Consider the following 14,661-nt stretch of genomic DNA (forward strand, 5'->3'; position numbering starts at 1 on the left):
AATAAACTATATATCTGCCTATCTACTAATACTACCACTAACCACAACTACTATTGCTACCACTACAACATGCATTAGCTACTACTAAAACCACAACTACTACTACTTCCTGTACAACTTTTACTACTTCTGCAACTAACCCTAACCCCACCACTACATCTGCTACTACGATCACTTCTACCACCATTCATTCCATCTACAACCATTGATTTGTTGTTATTAGTGGATGCGGTCAATACACACAATTCTCGCGTAAAATTGACAAAGAGGAAGGCAGAGGGTTGAAACAAGTATTTTTACTTGCACTCCCTGGGGCTGCACATGAAGGATTATCACAGTTTGCTACCTAAATCCGCCGATTGGTTCACAATTGTTCACAATACAGTAAACGGAACGAAATGCAAAACAAACTGCTTACGTTTTGAGTGAACGGGAACAGATTTAATGACATTGAAAATAAAACAGCAACAGCTTAAATGTTTTCTTTTTGGGACACAAACATCAATAACACAAACTGTTATGCTATGGAAAAACTCAATGGGCAATGGGCACATAAAATACATCATAAAACAGAATGTAAAGAAAGAAACTGGTTTCATGAAGTGTACTTAGGCCTTTTTGTAAGCTGGTTGTCGTCCCAGAAAACAATGAAAAACCGCTATCGCAATTTGTTGGCAACGCTGCTAAATCGCAGATTTTCAAGAGATCGAAGCGAGAAAAGCAAATGCTCCGTTTGCACCTGTTGCCGCGTGTGTTTGAGTAGCGGTTTTTTCAAATGGTTTATAATTAGTGGAAAAAACGATGCTAATTTCTATATACTTTCGAATTATATGTAAGCGGACTTGCATTGACGAAATGATACGGTTTGGTTGAGAATCAACTCAATAAAAAGCTGATATTGTACATTGACCTTAACATTTATCACGTTAAGTAGATGTTATGCAGTCAGATAGTCATATTCATTCGTCAAACTGGCATACGATCGGACAATTTACATGCAAACAGCAAATACCGTGTACCCTGTCATGGACACGTTCAAAGGAGCGTAAATATGTTGTCATGTCTTTTTTTAGTCACTTTTTCAAAAACTAACTTTAGCTAATGGGAAAAGCGTTTGGATAAGGAAACCATTGAAATTGATTTGATCCTGCATATATCTCGTCCAACAATACTCACCTGTTTATAAAGGAAACACACACAGTAGATTTTTTTGTCATCAATGAAAATAATTTATTTTCAGAGAACCTGAAAATAACTTTTAACGACGACGGTAGCTCTAACAAAGTGCTGCACATAAAAATATAAATGACAATTATTACAATAATAATACAATCACAAATAACTAAAATATCCTTTTCTAATCATTCACATTGGCATTCCCCCCCCCCCCCCCCCCCCCCCCTCTTGTTGCAAATGTTGTGTGAAGCCGTTAGTAGATGAGAGAAAGGAGAGGAGCGGAGCGGAGTAAGATTGAAGTAAAATGTCACAGACCAACTGTAGAACGAGAATCCAAAATGTTTTTAAGGGGTCTGTTTTTTTGGGTTTTTTTCTTCATTGAACTCCTTCAAATGCTTTCGCCTTACCAACATTGCTTGAAAGACAAACTATTTGCAAGGGTTTCACCACGTTTGTCATCTTGTCATTCTCCTTCAAATGAACCTGAACTTCCCGTCAGGCAAACTTCCAATGATCTAACCAGGAGGGCCCCGGCTCGAGCGGCTTCGGGGGAAATGCCGCATCGGCAGGGAAGTTGGACGGTGTCTCCGATTGTAGCAAAGCACTGGCCCTGTTTCTGGCTCTGGCTTGACTTTTGGCCTCTCTCCATTTCTTTCGTAATGCCCACTTTTCTATCTCACTGAGCTCATGGACACTCTTCTTCTTTCCAGTTTCTCTGTGTTTTTTCCATTTGTTCCTTTCTTTCTCGAGGTACCTTCTTCTTCTGTCCGGGTCGGCGTCACGACGTTCCCGATACCTCCTTGCTATCTCCGCTCCTTTTGATGCCATTCCTTGAAAAAGACAATCCAAAATGTCCCCTTACATACTTTAATAGGCGGTCCCAGGTAAACTGGCTTCACTAAAAGCAATATCATCATACATGTGTGTAATGTGTCCACACGGTCATGAAAGCCTTGCCGACAGGGTGGACATTTTTGGCTCATGTTTTCATCTAAGAAGCACATGGTGGACCAAGCAACACGATTCAGATATCCAAGTGACTGCGGAGTATTGAACTAATACGTTTCCAATTTCTGAAAGGTTTTTAGGTTTGAGTTGACAGCGAGCACTTTTGGGTTTTGGGCTTTCTGCCAGCCCCAGCGCCAGCGCTCCCGTCCGTGACCCTCGTGTCGAAGTTACAACAAAGCAGACTTGTTAAGCTCGACAAGATCCCGCTACACACAGAATATGATGAAAACTCACAAAACCCAAGTGTCAATACTTACAGTACTCTGCACCTAGACACTGTTTCAGCCGCCATTGAAGAAAGACAACATGCTGGTCGTCATGTCACTACAAACATCAGATGGCCTTTAACCCCATAATGACAGGGTGGACAGCAATTTCAGGGGCGCGTGCAAAGTGTTCATTAAGATTATGAAAATAGAATATATGACCCAATTGTGGCCAGTAAAACCACATTTTAAAAACTATATATAGATATTCAGTGTCATTAAACCACTAATTACACACACACTGCAGTCAACGGAGCAAAGTGCGGGACATGCCAGAAATAAGTACATCCGATGAAAAATAATTGTATAAAATAAGGGACACCGATTTTTGTAGTCATATGTGTGCAAATACTTCAAATAATTTCATTCTTCCGCTACATTTTCATGACAACTGAGTGATTCCGACGAGGACACCAAAGGCACTTTATAGTGGTAATGACCCTGAAACGAGCTTCGTGCTCGTGAGCATATTTGTATTTCACGTCACCTTGCGCTAGCTTGTTAATTAGGCTAGTATCCTAGCTAATGCTATTGATGAGCGTCATGTGAAGGTGTTGAATAAATTCCCTACTGAATACAGTCGTTTCTGTAACACGGGTTCGCGGCTGTGTACGTGCTAGATGCATGGTATTGGAGCAGTGTGATCTCCATTTTAGGTGCTTTGCGGTCTCTATCCAGAATTATGAACCCCTTTGTGTTTGTACCTTTATCGACAGGACATTCCTTTCATGTGATACATCAAACGGGATTTTTCTCTAAATTTTGGGCCACAAAACGAGCAGGGAAAAGCTTTCTCAGCCACGTGTGTACTCTTGTGTTTTTTCACGTCACACTTTTAGCACAAACTGAACAGGAAAAGGGTTTCTCCCCTGCATGTATTGCCACGTGTCTTGTCAAACAACGCTTGGAGCCAAATCTTGCGTCACAAACTGAGCATGCAAAAGGTTTCTCTCCACTGTGCGTCAGCATGCGTTTTCTCAAATTTCCTTTTCTGGCAAAGGTTTTGCCGCATTCAGAGCAGTTCAAGCATTCTCCGTCAGCTTCCGTTGTCATGAGTTGACTTGAGGAGCCGGAGGTAGAAGGCTCCAGCGCCCCCAATGTGTGTTCTCATGTGTTGTCTGAGTTAAACCTTTTGCGCAAACCGGACATGGAAAAGGTTTCTCATCCCAGTGCGTTATCATGTGTTGCATAAGATATGACCTGCGAGTTAAACCTTTAGCGCAAACCGGACACGTGAAAGGTTTCTCGCCGGTGTGCGTGCTCATGTGCATTTTCAATTCAAACTTAAAATGGAAACCTTTTGCACAAAGTGAACAAGAAAAGGCTTTCTGCTCTGTGTGTCTTCTCGTGTGTTTTGTCATGTCAAACTTGTCGTAGAATCTTTTGTCACAAACTGAGCAGGCAAACGCTTTGTCTCCTGCGTGTATGACCATGTGTCTACTCATACAACTCTTGGAGGAGACTCTTTTAGCGCACACCGAGCAAGGAAACGGTTTCTCTCCACTGTGTTTGATGTCAGTGCGACGTGTCGTATCACCTTTAGACTTCTCATTGGTCTCCGAAGGCTCTCTGGTGTCATCGGTGTGATCTGTGTCAGAAGAGTGTGACGTCATCATCATCATCACGTCTGATAGTGGCGCAAAGTTGTCTGGTTGCGAGAGGAGATCTTCACAGTGTTGTCCGTCAGCTTCTGTTGTCGCGTGCTGGCTTGGCTTCTCCCCGCTTTGCCTGTGATGAAGCTGTGACGGCTGACCTTCATCCTCTTCGCTCTTCATGCGGACACCGGTCAGTGTGAACGTGATCATCTCAGCCTCCTCCGGACTTTGAAGCCGCTCCCCGTCCCGACTGCTCCACGTGTTCTCCTCTTTAACGAGGCCGGGCTGCGGCTCCTGCTCTTCTTGACACCCCGCCAACACTCGCTGCGTCACCCCGCCTTGGGTGACCCAAAGAAATCACGGCAGCGTCAGTGTACCATTAAATTGAGGACATTTTCTGTCAAATTCAACGTCCATAAACCACAATGACTTCAAAGACAATCCCCCTTGAGTGTGTTTAAAAGGAGAATTTTTAAAAAAAAAAGAAAGAAAAGAAATCAGGGCAATTGAAATGATGAAAAACAATTTAACGCTGTATCTCCACAATTGAGTACTCCTTGGTTCTCAGTCCTTCTCTATGTTTTCAGCAATTATCTTCAAACATTTAAAATGTGTTTAGAAACACATCTCTGAAATCAGGGATTCCAACTGTGAGGAAGCTGCGAGGACTGACCGTCATCGTCTTCACTCTTCACACGGACACCCGTCCACGGCAACGAGTTGACATCGGCGACTTCCTCCAGCCCTTGAAGCTGCTCCCCATCCTGGCTGCTCCACACGTCCTCCTCTTCCTCTTCCTCTTCCTCTTTAAGGTGCGAGGGGTCTGCTGGCTCTTCCTGCTGCTCAGAGGGAACCTCTTCTTCTTGACACTCCACCAACGCCCGCTGCACGTCTGCACCACACAAGGAAAGCACAGTGGAATCCAGTGTGCAACGTTAAAGCAGAAGGCGGCCGGACAGCGAAACTGAACACAAGTACTGTATTGTTTGAAAAGAAGTATGAAAGAAGGAAAACGTGTTTGGAGCGCTTCGGCAGAAAGGTGATCAGACCAAATGATGAGACAGAAGAAGAAGAGCCTACAAGTTCCAAGACAACGGAAGCGGCTTTTACGAGACAATAGCAGTTTTTCAAGTTTTTAACCCATCGCCAAGCAAGCTTCAGATATGCCGCCACTCAAGCGAAGCTCATTTTACGTACTGGCAGTTTTAATAAATGACCAAAAGTTTGTATTTTGTCTAATTTGCCAAATTCTCCTTTAATGCGAGCAGATCACTCCGCACGTGTTTTGCTCATCGACTTGGCTGTAACAAGTTTTGCTCCGACAAACCAATCAGAGGATGGAAAAGTGCTGACGTGCCGTGGCCCTGTGAGGACGAATTTGAAATCGGACTGGTTAAACACACAGTCAGTCCCCTTGCTAATAATAAGCAGTAGTTGAACGTTTCGTGGGCCTCGGACTCGGAGGGCAGATTAGACTGACGTGGAAACACATAGAGGCTGAATTCTGATTGGACAAAAAAAATATCTAAACGGCAACATATACTGGAAGCAATGCGGCTAAGGCAAACAAATATTAGCATATACGTTGTAAATGTGGGTCAGTGCTTCTTATAGTTTTTCGGCCTTGCTGGCCCTGAATTTATTTGTGTGTGGTTTCTATTGTGGCCCGTCAAAATATTGCAAAAAGAGAAGTAATGGGTGGAGAGGGGGAATACACAAACCCGCTTCGTTTGCTGGCTTGAGAACTGCATCCAGTTGTCGACGTTGTCGTCGCTCGTCCGCCTCTTTGCGTCGACCAAGTTCCTCCTCGTACTCCGCTATCGTCCTCTCAAACAGTTCAAATATCTCCTCGACGGCCACGTTGAGTCGCTGCTTCACCAGCGTTCTCAGATTTCGCACTTTACACATCTTCACACAATGATGGCGCGAGCGCTCTGCTAAGCTCAGCTAACCTTAGCGTCTCCAGCTAGAACCAACGTCGACCGAGTCGAGTTTATCTCAACAGGAAGCCGTTCAAAGTGTTTTATCAATAAGACGGAAAACGTGCGTGTTGACAGGAGTACAAAAGAAATGAAAAACAACAGCGCGCTTTCGCCGTCGCTTCCTGATGACCGAGCTGCGTTCTTCCTCCTTCTTCTTGACTTCGAAACAGCTTTCGGGAGCGCTACCGCCACCTGTAGGACGCGCGAAGTACAGTCGCGTCCTTGACTGATGAGCTCAAAACTATCATCGTTGATCAAATCACTTTTCCCCAGTTATATAAATTGAACTCCCCCCCAAAAAATCGTAAAAATTGTCGAAAACAATATAATAAAACACAATAAAAGTGAATGTAAAGATAAAAACTGGATTTCTAGTGTAACTACTATATGTACTGTTGTAGTCATGTGTTAGATGTGTGCCTTGAAGGGGCGTGGCCTATTGAGTGATCTCAAAAGTTGATTTGGGGTTGGCACGTGAGCGTCTGGCTGTGAGTTGCGGTCTACAACAGCTCCTTGCGAGTGGTCTCATTTTGTGTTTGTGTTTTTTGTCCGCTTGAAAGTGCATCGGCGACTGTGGCTCTCTCTCCCCCTTTTGCCAGGGCCTCAATTAACCTTAAATTAATTGAAAATGAAAATTCCGTAAATTGTAAGTCAAGGTATTACAAAAATGAAAGTATCTATGTTTCACTGCGTCAAAAAAATGGAATGAAATGTTTCATTGGTATTTTTGTTGTTCATTTTTCAACCGGTCATTTTTGTAAAACCTCTGAAATGTAAGCTCAAATTCTATCAATCTTTTTGTAACTATTACTCACCGAGTGTAATTTCAAATCCATTGGAATGAATGGAGGAAGAATCTCAATGTGTTTTCTGAGCGCTCGCCACGTCCTCCTCTTGAGTAGATCATAATATAGTGCTGAACAGGTTAGAAACGTTGCGATTGGCTGGCAACCAGTTCAGGGCGTGCCCCGCCTCCTGCCCGATGATAGCTGGGATAGGCTCCAGCGCGCCCGCGACCCTTGTGAGGAGAAGCGCGACAGAAAACGGATGGATGATTTGCAAGTCATTGTATTTGTTTTTATTTCTGTTGAACACAACGTCCCAACTTGACTACTTTTTGTCATCTCCTTGACATGGTTTCCAGCTGCTGTGGCTGAGCCTGCCACTTACCAGGTGTCGCCAAGCAGCCCCAGCTACTTCGTCCGTCTGGGGAACCTCTCAGAAAATGGATGGAGGTTGGAAACGTGGCTCGGACTAAATGGAACAGTCCTTAAATGGTTCAGGTCCTAGCTGGAGGAAAGGAGTTATTTTGTAACCACTGGATGGATGGATACACATCCTCATGTTCGACTGTAGTATCTGTGACTTTGGTAGTGTATGGCTTGGTGAGTGATGTGGGCGTCAGCGAATGAGAGTGTAGCGTTGGCTGGCTGTTAACTGGCTAACTCGATTTTCGATTTTCGTGTTGGCAGTAGACATTCTGTTGCACATTATCTTCCTTGCTAAATGTGAAATGATCCCAAACTGGAGGCTGCAATGGATTCATGGAGGCTAATGTCCACAAATTTCAATGGGCAAAGATTTTTGGGAGAATAATAATAGAGATTTCTGAATGGCTCATACATCCAAACAAATTTAGTAAATCAAATGGGCTTGATTAATTATTACTAGATTTTGCAATGAAGCAATCAAATGATCTTATTTAAAGTCAATCCGGCAGAACGGGTGGGAGGTCCACTGGGGCGCTGTCCTACAGATGGCGGTAATGCGTCCAAAAGCCCTTTCCCATCGCCTCATCAGACTCCAGAAGAAGAAAAAGGACCTGTAATGGGGACGTCACAGATTCTCTTTTTTGCTCCTTTTTAAAAAAATAATTGTGTTTCGATCAGCACTTGTGTCTTTCGCCTGATCAACACGTTGACAGATAATTTAATCTAATTTTAAAAAAACATGATTTTATCTTGTTAATTAGGTTAGAATGCATGACGTCACTATTTGATTGCACAATAAAGTTTTTTTTTTCTCTTTTTTTCTTTTCTTTGCACGTTTGCAGCGCGCCGGGCCGCACGTGTGAACATGTGTAAAGTGAGAAATGTGCGAGCAATGCTGAAGCAGATACTCAACGTGGCCGCCGAAGAGATCTTCCAAGTGTTTGAGAGGACCGTCGAGGAGTACGAGGAGGAACTTTGTCGCAGCAAAGAGGAGAACGAGCGACGACAACGCAAACTGCTGGACGCTCTTCTCAAGCCTCGTGTTCCACTTCATACAACAGGTTTGACTTCCTTTTCATCATGAAACTGTTTTTTTTTTGCCCCCCCCCCCCCCCCCCCCCCCCATGACGGCGCTCCTAGTTCGAATGTAAATTGGACATTTTGACACAAATATTAAAAATAAATAAACAGCACTAGTGTGGATAAGTGGTACTGCGAACGGATGGGTATTTTCGACCCCCTTTTTTTTGGGGGGGGGCGGGGTGACACACGTCACCTAACAGCAAAGTCACATTTAACCCATTTTGGGGTCTACAATCCCAACCCCGAACCCAGCCCAGCTGGTTTACAATAACCACTGGGTGACCCAAATGACCCACACTGGGTTCATTTCAACCCAGCAGTTGTAAAGGTGTACGTTACGTCACTAGTTATGAGGGGTTAAGGATTCATTTTTTTCAGTGGCTTCACACAAAAACAAAATGTCACAACAAAAACAAACTTATGGATGCATGTAAATTACTTTTTTTTTCTAATATTACTACTTATTCATTTTTTTGGTGCGTAAAATAATCTTAATGTTTACAGCTTTAGCAGCTAACGTTCCAAAATCGCTGATTGTTGACGATTTTGATCATGATCATTGACGTAATCGCGACTAATGTCATTCTGGGTGAGCGGTGTAAACACTTTGTATTTCGCTTCTGCTTTACACATGCGGTCTAGACGTGCAGGAGACGTCGCTGCGGGGTCAAGAAGAAGAAGATGACGACGACGTTCCATCCCAACGGGAGCCCCCCCACATTAAAGAGGAAGTGGAGGACATGTGGAGCGGTGGGAATGGGGAGCAGCTTCGTGGCGTGGAGGAGACCGGTGTCGCTACGTTGCCGTCGACTGAGCGTGAAGATGATGAAGGTCAGCTTTCAGAGCGTCGTCACCCTCAAAGTGAGGAAAACAGAAGCGGGGGGACAAGCTCAAGTCAACGTGTGAAAACGGAAGGCGACGGACAACACGGTGACAGATCGCAAGCAGGCAGCATTGCTCCACTATCAAATATGGATGATGCGATGGAGTGCGGCTCCAGTGTGAAGCAGGAGGAGCCCCTCCGCATTAAAGTGGAGGATAGGAACGGGGAGCAACTCCAAAGGCTGAAGAAAGACGCTGATGTCCCCACGTTCGCACTCACCGCTGAAGGTCAAAGTGAGGAGAATTTAGGTCAACACATGACAACAGAAGCTGACGGAGAATACTGTGAAGATCTACACTCACAAGCGGACAAGGACGCCGCGCCGCACTCTTCTGACGCCCATCACTACACCCAAAAACCTTCAGAGGCGAACAAGAACTCTGAAGGTGATCGGACATATCACGCTGATGGCAAACAATTTAACTGCTCTCATTGTGACAAAAAATTCGCCAAGCGAGCAGGTTTGAAAATTCACACGGTGAAACACAATGGAGAGAAGAGGTCACGTTTGCAAGGTTTGCAGTAAAAGGTTCTCGTCAAAGTCTCGTGTGGATAGACACATGAGAACACACACAGGGCTGAAACCTTTTCCCTGCTCAGTGTGTGGTAGAAAATTTGCAGAAAAGAGTCACATGACGCGGCACATGAAAAGACACACTGATGAGAAACCTTTTTCCTGCTCGGTGTGCGCCAAGCAATTCCGCCAAAAGTCTCACGTGGGCAAGCACATGAGAACACACGCTGCTGAAAACCATTTTGGCTGCTCAAATTGTACAAACAGCTACACCAGTATAAATGACCTCATATCGCACTGGGCTACACACATTGAGGAGAATCCTTCGACCGCTAGCAGCTCAAGTCAACTTTTGCCAAAAGAAGCTGATGGAGAAGGCAGCCAAGGCTCACAAACAGGCAATATTCCTCCACGATCACAAACGGACGACCCGATGGAGTGCGGCTCCAGTGTGAAGCAGGCGGAGCCCCCACGCATCAAAGAGGAAGAGCAAGACGTGTGGAGCAGTCAGAATCGGGAGCAGCGTCGAGGTTTGGAGGAGGTCGGTGTCACTACGTTGCCGTTGACCGGCGTCTTCGTGAAGCTTGAAGAAGATGGAGGTCAGTCCTCACGGCCTCATCACAGCAAAAGTGACAAGAAGTCGAGTCAACACATGACAAAAGAAGCCGACGCAAAACATGGCACCACGTCACACTCTTCTGACGCCGATCACCACGCCAAAGATCCTTTGGAGACTGATAAGAACTCCGAAGGTGACAACAAACAATTGAACTGCTATCAGTGTGGCAAAACGTTCGCTGACCGAGCAGGTTTGAAAATCCACACGGTCATACACTCTTGCGTTTGCAAGATTTGCGGCAAAAGATTCCCCTCGAAGAGTCACGTGGCGAGGCACACAAGAAGACACACGGGGGTCAAACCTTTTCCCTGCCCAGTGTGCGGGAAAACATTCCATGAAAAATGTGACATGAAAAGACACATGAAAACACACACGGATGGGAAACCTTTTACACGTCCGGTTTGTGCTAAAGGTTTATGTAAAAGATCCTATCTCACGAAACACATGATGAGACACGCTGGGGAGAAGCCTTCGAGTCCACACATGACGACACAAGCTGACAAAAGATGCTCCGTCTGCTCCAAATGCGGCAAAGCCTTTGCCCGAAAAGAACTTTTAAAGCAACACATGTCGACACACACTGGAGAGAAACCTTTTGCTTGCTCGGTTTGCCATAAAAGGTTCTCCTACAAGCGTTGTTTGAGTAAACACATGGTAAAACACACAGGGGAGACACGCTTTACCTGTTCAGTTTGAGTTCCAAGAAATCTACTGTGGGTTTGCGATGGGAAAAAAACAACAACACAAGATCACATATGGCTGAGAGAGCTTTTCCCTGCTATGAAAAAAAAAAAATAATCTGAAGGGAGGTAAATAGGGCCCCGGTCCCCATTCCCCCCCCCCGGCCATATATTTATCAGTTCTAAAGAGTCTTCTTTTCCCCACTGACTGTTTTTGGATCCTTGCTCCACAATTGCTTTTCGCGCGTTGCTGTTTTATAGAACAATTGTGACGTTTGTTGTCTTTTGATGACATACTGTAAGTGAGCACTCTCATCGAATACGTATCTTATTTAGATTCACATATGAAGTAAGCCTGGCTTTAGATTTGGGGAAAAAATTGGAATAGTAGTGTTCACATTGACATGAAAAAATCAGATGCACGTCACAATGGGTAAAAAAAAATAAAAATCTGAAGTAGACCTGAAGTGTGAAGCTAGCTGAGGCGGGAGTATTCGTAAATTACGGGGGATAATTTTCCCGATAAATTTGCAAATATGTGAATTTGCATATTGGCAAAGCGCAAATACGTGGGGGTCCATTCTACAGTGGAACGTCGCTTTTTGTGATTAAGCCAGTCCACAAAGTCGGACGAAAACCTACTCTGATAAAAGCCAAAGCAATAGTTCCCATCGGAAGCAATGTAAATTCAGTGAATCCGTTCCAGACACCCCAAAATATCAACAAAACTGGGGGATTTGAGCGAAAATAATGGTCGAAAACTGAATCGTAATGTTTTTTTGTAGAAAGTGTCCAGCTGCATCATTTTTTTAAATGCAAAAAATACTTTTTAAAAACTTTGTACTTTCTGTTTTTCATTTCCTTTTTGGATTGTTTGTAAATGCCCTCCATGTAGATGACCTAAATGACTCAAAATTTGCAGAGATCCACGGACCTGGATTGATATCTGCTATGGTTTACAGACAACGCGGTTCTTTACATTAATGGGAGATTTAATATTTGAATAATTAAAGATCTTAGATTTCCTATTTCTTTTATCCATTCATGTTACCCTTCAAAACTCAAATAAATGGAAAATGATTTTGTTTGCTTGTCTCAATTATTGTCATCTTTCTTGTATTCTTTATGCTTGTCTTTAATTGGCCTCTTTCTCTCTCAAAGTTTTTACATTTTCCTGTTTTCCATAACAAAGAGTTCGATTTCATCCAGCGTGTCCTCCTCAGCCCACATCCAGCATCCCCACAAAAAGATTTATAGCTAAACTTAAACACGCAGTACTCCATGTCAGATATTTAAATAGCAAATTATTTATAATTGTTATTGCTTACAATCCTTGATTTCATATTTTAACAGATCTTAAGGAAGTGGAGCAGAGTTATAAAAGCCTGCTTCGCCATGATCATTTGTTCAGACTTTAGGGACTGATGAAAGACCTCTATCTGAAGGCAAGGCAGCTTTAGGTAACTCAATGTCCTTTACATGATTAAAAGTACAATATTTAAAAGCATTTATAAACAAAGGGAAAAGGTCTTTTACATTTTGGAATCTGGGTTGGTCACTGGTGAAAATAAAATCTGATCAATGTATTGGACTAAAACCATCTATTACTAGATTTAAAAACAGTAATCAAATAAAAAACATTATTTTTGTTATTATTATTATTACCAGAAAATAAAACCCATTGAGACCAAGGTCTCTTTTCAAAGCTGGTCTGGCCCAGAAGACTTGGCACAATTAACGTCGTAACTATGACAATACAGTGTGTACATAAAAGAACACAATATACACAAACGTAAACATGAAAATATACCAAGAATAACATTTAAAATCAACCTTTGAAGCGCGCAGATGTTTTTCAATCCTGAAGAGGGCGGTAGTGTACCCAAAAGCAGTTTGCTATCTCCTAATTCGATTAAAAAAGAAGACATAGTTAATTTTAAATTGTGATTTCGCAGATTTTCTCTTTTTATTTTTTTTACTCTGTGTTTTTTATCAGTAATTGTGTCTTTCGCGTGAGAGACACTTTAGCAGCTTTTATTGTTAATAAAAACTAAGTGGACGTTGGCGTTGTTCGAGTTAGCTTAGTTTGTTAAAAATGCATGACGTGCCTTTTGTTTGACCAATAAAGGTTTTCCATTTGTTTGTTTGTTTATTTACGGAAATCACTTGAGTTGTCAGCAGCGCTGTGCCAAGCAGGAAGCTAACCTAACTCGAGCGTTTCAAAATGTGTAAAGTCAGAAATGTGCGACCGACGCCGAAGCAGCGACGAAACGTGGCCGTCGAAGAGATACTTGACGTGTTTGAGAGGACCATCGCGGAGTACGAGGAGGAACTTTGTCGAAAAGGGGAAAACGAGCGACGACAACGGAAACTATTGGACGCTGTTCTCAAGGCTCGTGTTCGACTCCACCGAGCCGATTGGTTGACTACAACTTACGTCAGCATGAAACATTAAAAACGATTTTCTTCCGACCTGTGTGAGATTCAGCGGCTGTCTTAACTCAAATGCCACTTTCATTAAGAAAAAGTTGAGTAAAACAAAAATGAGCATTAACATTAATCCAAAACAAGTATATCACCATTGGGGTTCATATTTTGAGTGTGTGCACTAAAAAAGGTTCAGCTGCAAGCACCTCAAAACTCAAAGATACTCAGTTTGCTCTGTTATAATTAATAGTTTACTGCTCTGCTATCATAGTACATAGAATTATTAATATTTACTGTTGTGAGTCGGAAAATTCCGAGGATTTTGCCAATTTTAAGTTAAACAAGATCTTTAAATAAATTATAGCCATTGACAACGTACCACATGCTTTGAGTGAACGTGACGTGACGCAAATTTGCTACTGTCGTGGTTAGGGCTCCAACTAACGATTATTTTAATAATCGGTTGCTCCTATGGATTTTTTTATTGCGATGAATCGATTAATCGGATAAATGAACTTCCAGCTAGGCGTGATGTACAGCACACGATAGAGAATCCCAGGGCCTCTCGACTGTCAAGAGGTCCAAGTTGACATATTGGGTCAAGTCTGCCCTCTGGAGGCTGTCCTCAGCCATTGCGTTGTTGTCATGTTGATCTGACTACGGTGCAATATTAAGACGTCATGTCAATAACATTTGAATTTTGGTTCTATGTTGGAGTGTACATTATGGATTTGTTTCTTGATAGTATTACACTCTCTGTCATTAAAAATAAAATGACAAAAAAAATGAATAAAATAAACACAACCCCAACATGTTTAATAAGCTGAATTGTTTTTGCTGCCCCCGCGACCCGACTTCGGATAAGCGGAGGAAAATGGATGGATACTAAAAAATGATTTTTAAAAAAGGAGATATTTATTTCACTCATTATTATTCCCTCAAGGGGAAATATATTTATGAAAATAAAATATTGTATTATATTTTTATCCTGTAAAAACATTCAATAGATGACTATATGCTTCCGTACATTACATCTATATTTAGTATTATTTATTATGCACTGAAAACTTGTTTCTTAGTGGTATTTATTAAACTAGATGAAAAAACGTTGAATAAGTTGCATTGATACGGAAAAATTAAAGGTATTTTAAAAACATTTGAGTTGTAAATATAACTGAATATAAAAAAAAACTAACAGATTTGGAAAAAAATAATGT

At 42.5% G+C, this 14,661-nt stretch overlaps 2 protein-coding genes across 3 annotated transcripts; one reads left to right on the forward strand and one right to left on the reverse strand.

Annotated features, from left to right (window-relative positions):
- Positions 1-29: 29 nt before the first annotated feature.
- Positions 30-6,199, reverse strand: LOC133481115 (cilia- and flagella-associated protein 251-like). Of its 2 annotated transcripts, XM_061780090.1 has the most exons (5): positions 5,767-6,199; positions 4,719-4,937; positions 4,123-4,383; positions 3,988-4,038; positions 30-2,006 (listed from the first exon to the last, which is right to left on the reverse strand). In XM_061780090.1, exons 1-5 carry the CDS (start codon positions 5,951-5,953, stop codon positions 1,672-1,674), a joined length of 1,053 nt encoding a protein of 350 aa, XP_061636074.1. In that variant the 5' UTR covers positions 5,954-6,199; the 3' UTR covers positions 30-1,671. The 2 variants fall into 2 exon arrangements, with proteins under 2 accessions (XP_061636074.1, XP_061636073.1); XM_061780089.1 differs by having other exon boundaries at positions 33-2,006; positions 3,988-4,383; positions 5,767-6,198.
- A 1,705-nt stretch (positions 6,200-7,904) lies between these two features.
- On the forward strand, positions 7,905-12,102 carry LOC133481327 (uncharacterized). The gene is made up of 2 exons (XM_061780537.1): positions 7,905-8,299; positions 8,964-12,102. Exons 1-2 carry the CDS (start codon positions 8,104-8,106, stop codon positions 9,728-9,730), a joined length of 963 nt encoding a protein of 320 aa, XP_061636521.1. The 5' UTR covers positions 7,905-8,103; the 3' UTR covers positions 9,731-12,102.
- The last annotated feature ends 2,559 nt before the right edge of the window (positions 12,103-14,661 follow it).

This window comes from Phyllopteryx taeniolatus, chromosome 7 (genome assembly GCF_024500385.1).
Source record: "Phyllopteryx taeniolatus isolate TA_2022b chromosome 7, UOR_Ptae_1.2, whole genome shotgun sequence".
Taxonomy (NCBI): Eukaryota; Metazoa; Chordata; class Actinopteri; order Syngnathiformes; family Syngnathidae; genus Phyllopteryx; species Phyllopteryx taeniolatus.

What these genes read in the sequence shown, in the direction of transcription:
- LOC133481115 (XM_061780089.1), bottom strand. Translation starts at nt 5,953, where the DNA reads ATGTGTAAAGTGCGAAATCTGAGAACGCTGGTGAAGCAGCGACTCAAC. An exon ending in CAAGCCAGCAAACGAAGCGG is followed by an intron (nt 4,938 to 5,766) that starts GTTTGTGTATTC and finishes TGTGTGGTGCAG; the next exon opens with ACGTGCAGCGGGCGTTGGTG. An exon ending in GACCAATGAGAAGTCTAAAG is followed by an intron (nt 2,007 to 3,987) that starts GTGATACGACAC and finishes GTCTTTTTCAAG; the next exon opens with GAATGGCATCAAAAGGAGCG.
- LOC133481327 (XM_061780537.1), top strand. Translation starts at nt 8,104, where the DNA reads ATGTGTAAAGTGAGAAATGTGCGAGCAATGCTGAAGCAGATACTCAAC. An exon ending in TGTTCCACTTCATACAACAG is followed by an intron (nt 8,300 to 8,963) that starts GTTTGACTTCCT and finishes CATGCGGTCTAG; the next exon opens with ACGTGCAGGAGACGTCGCTG.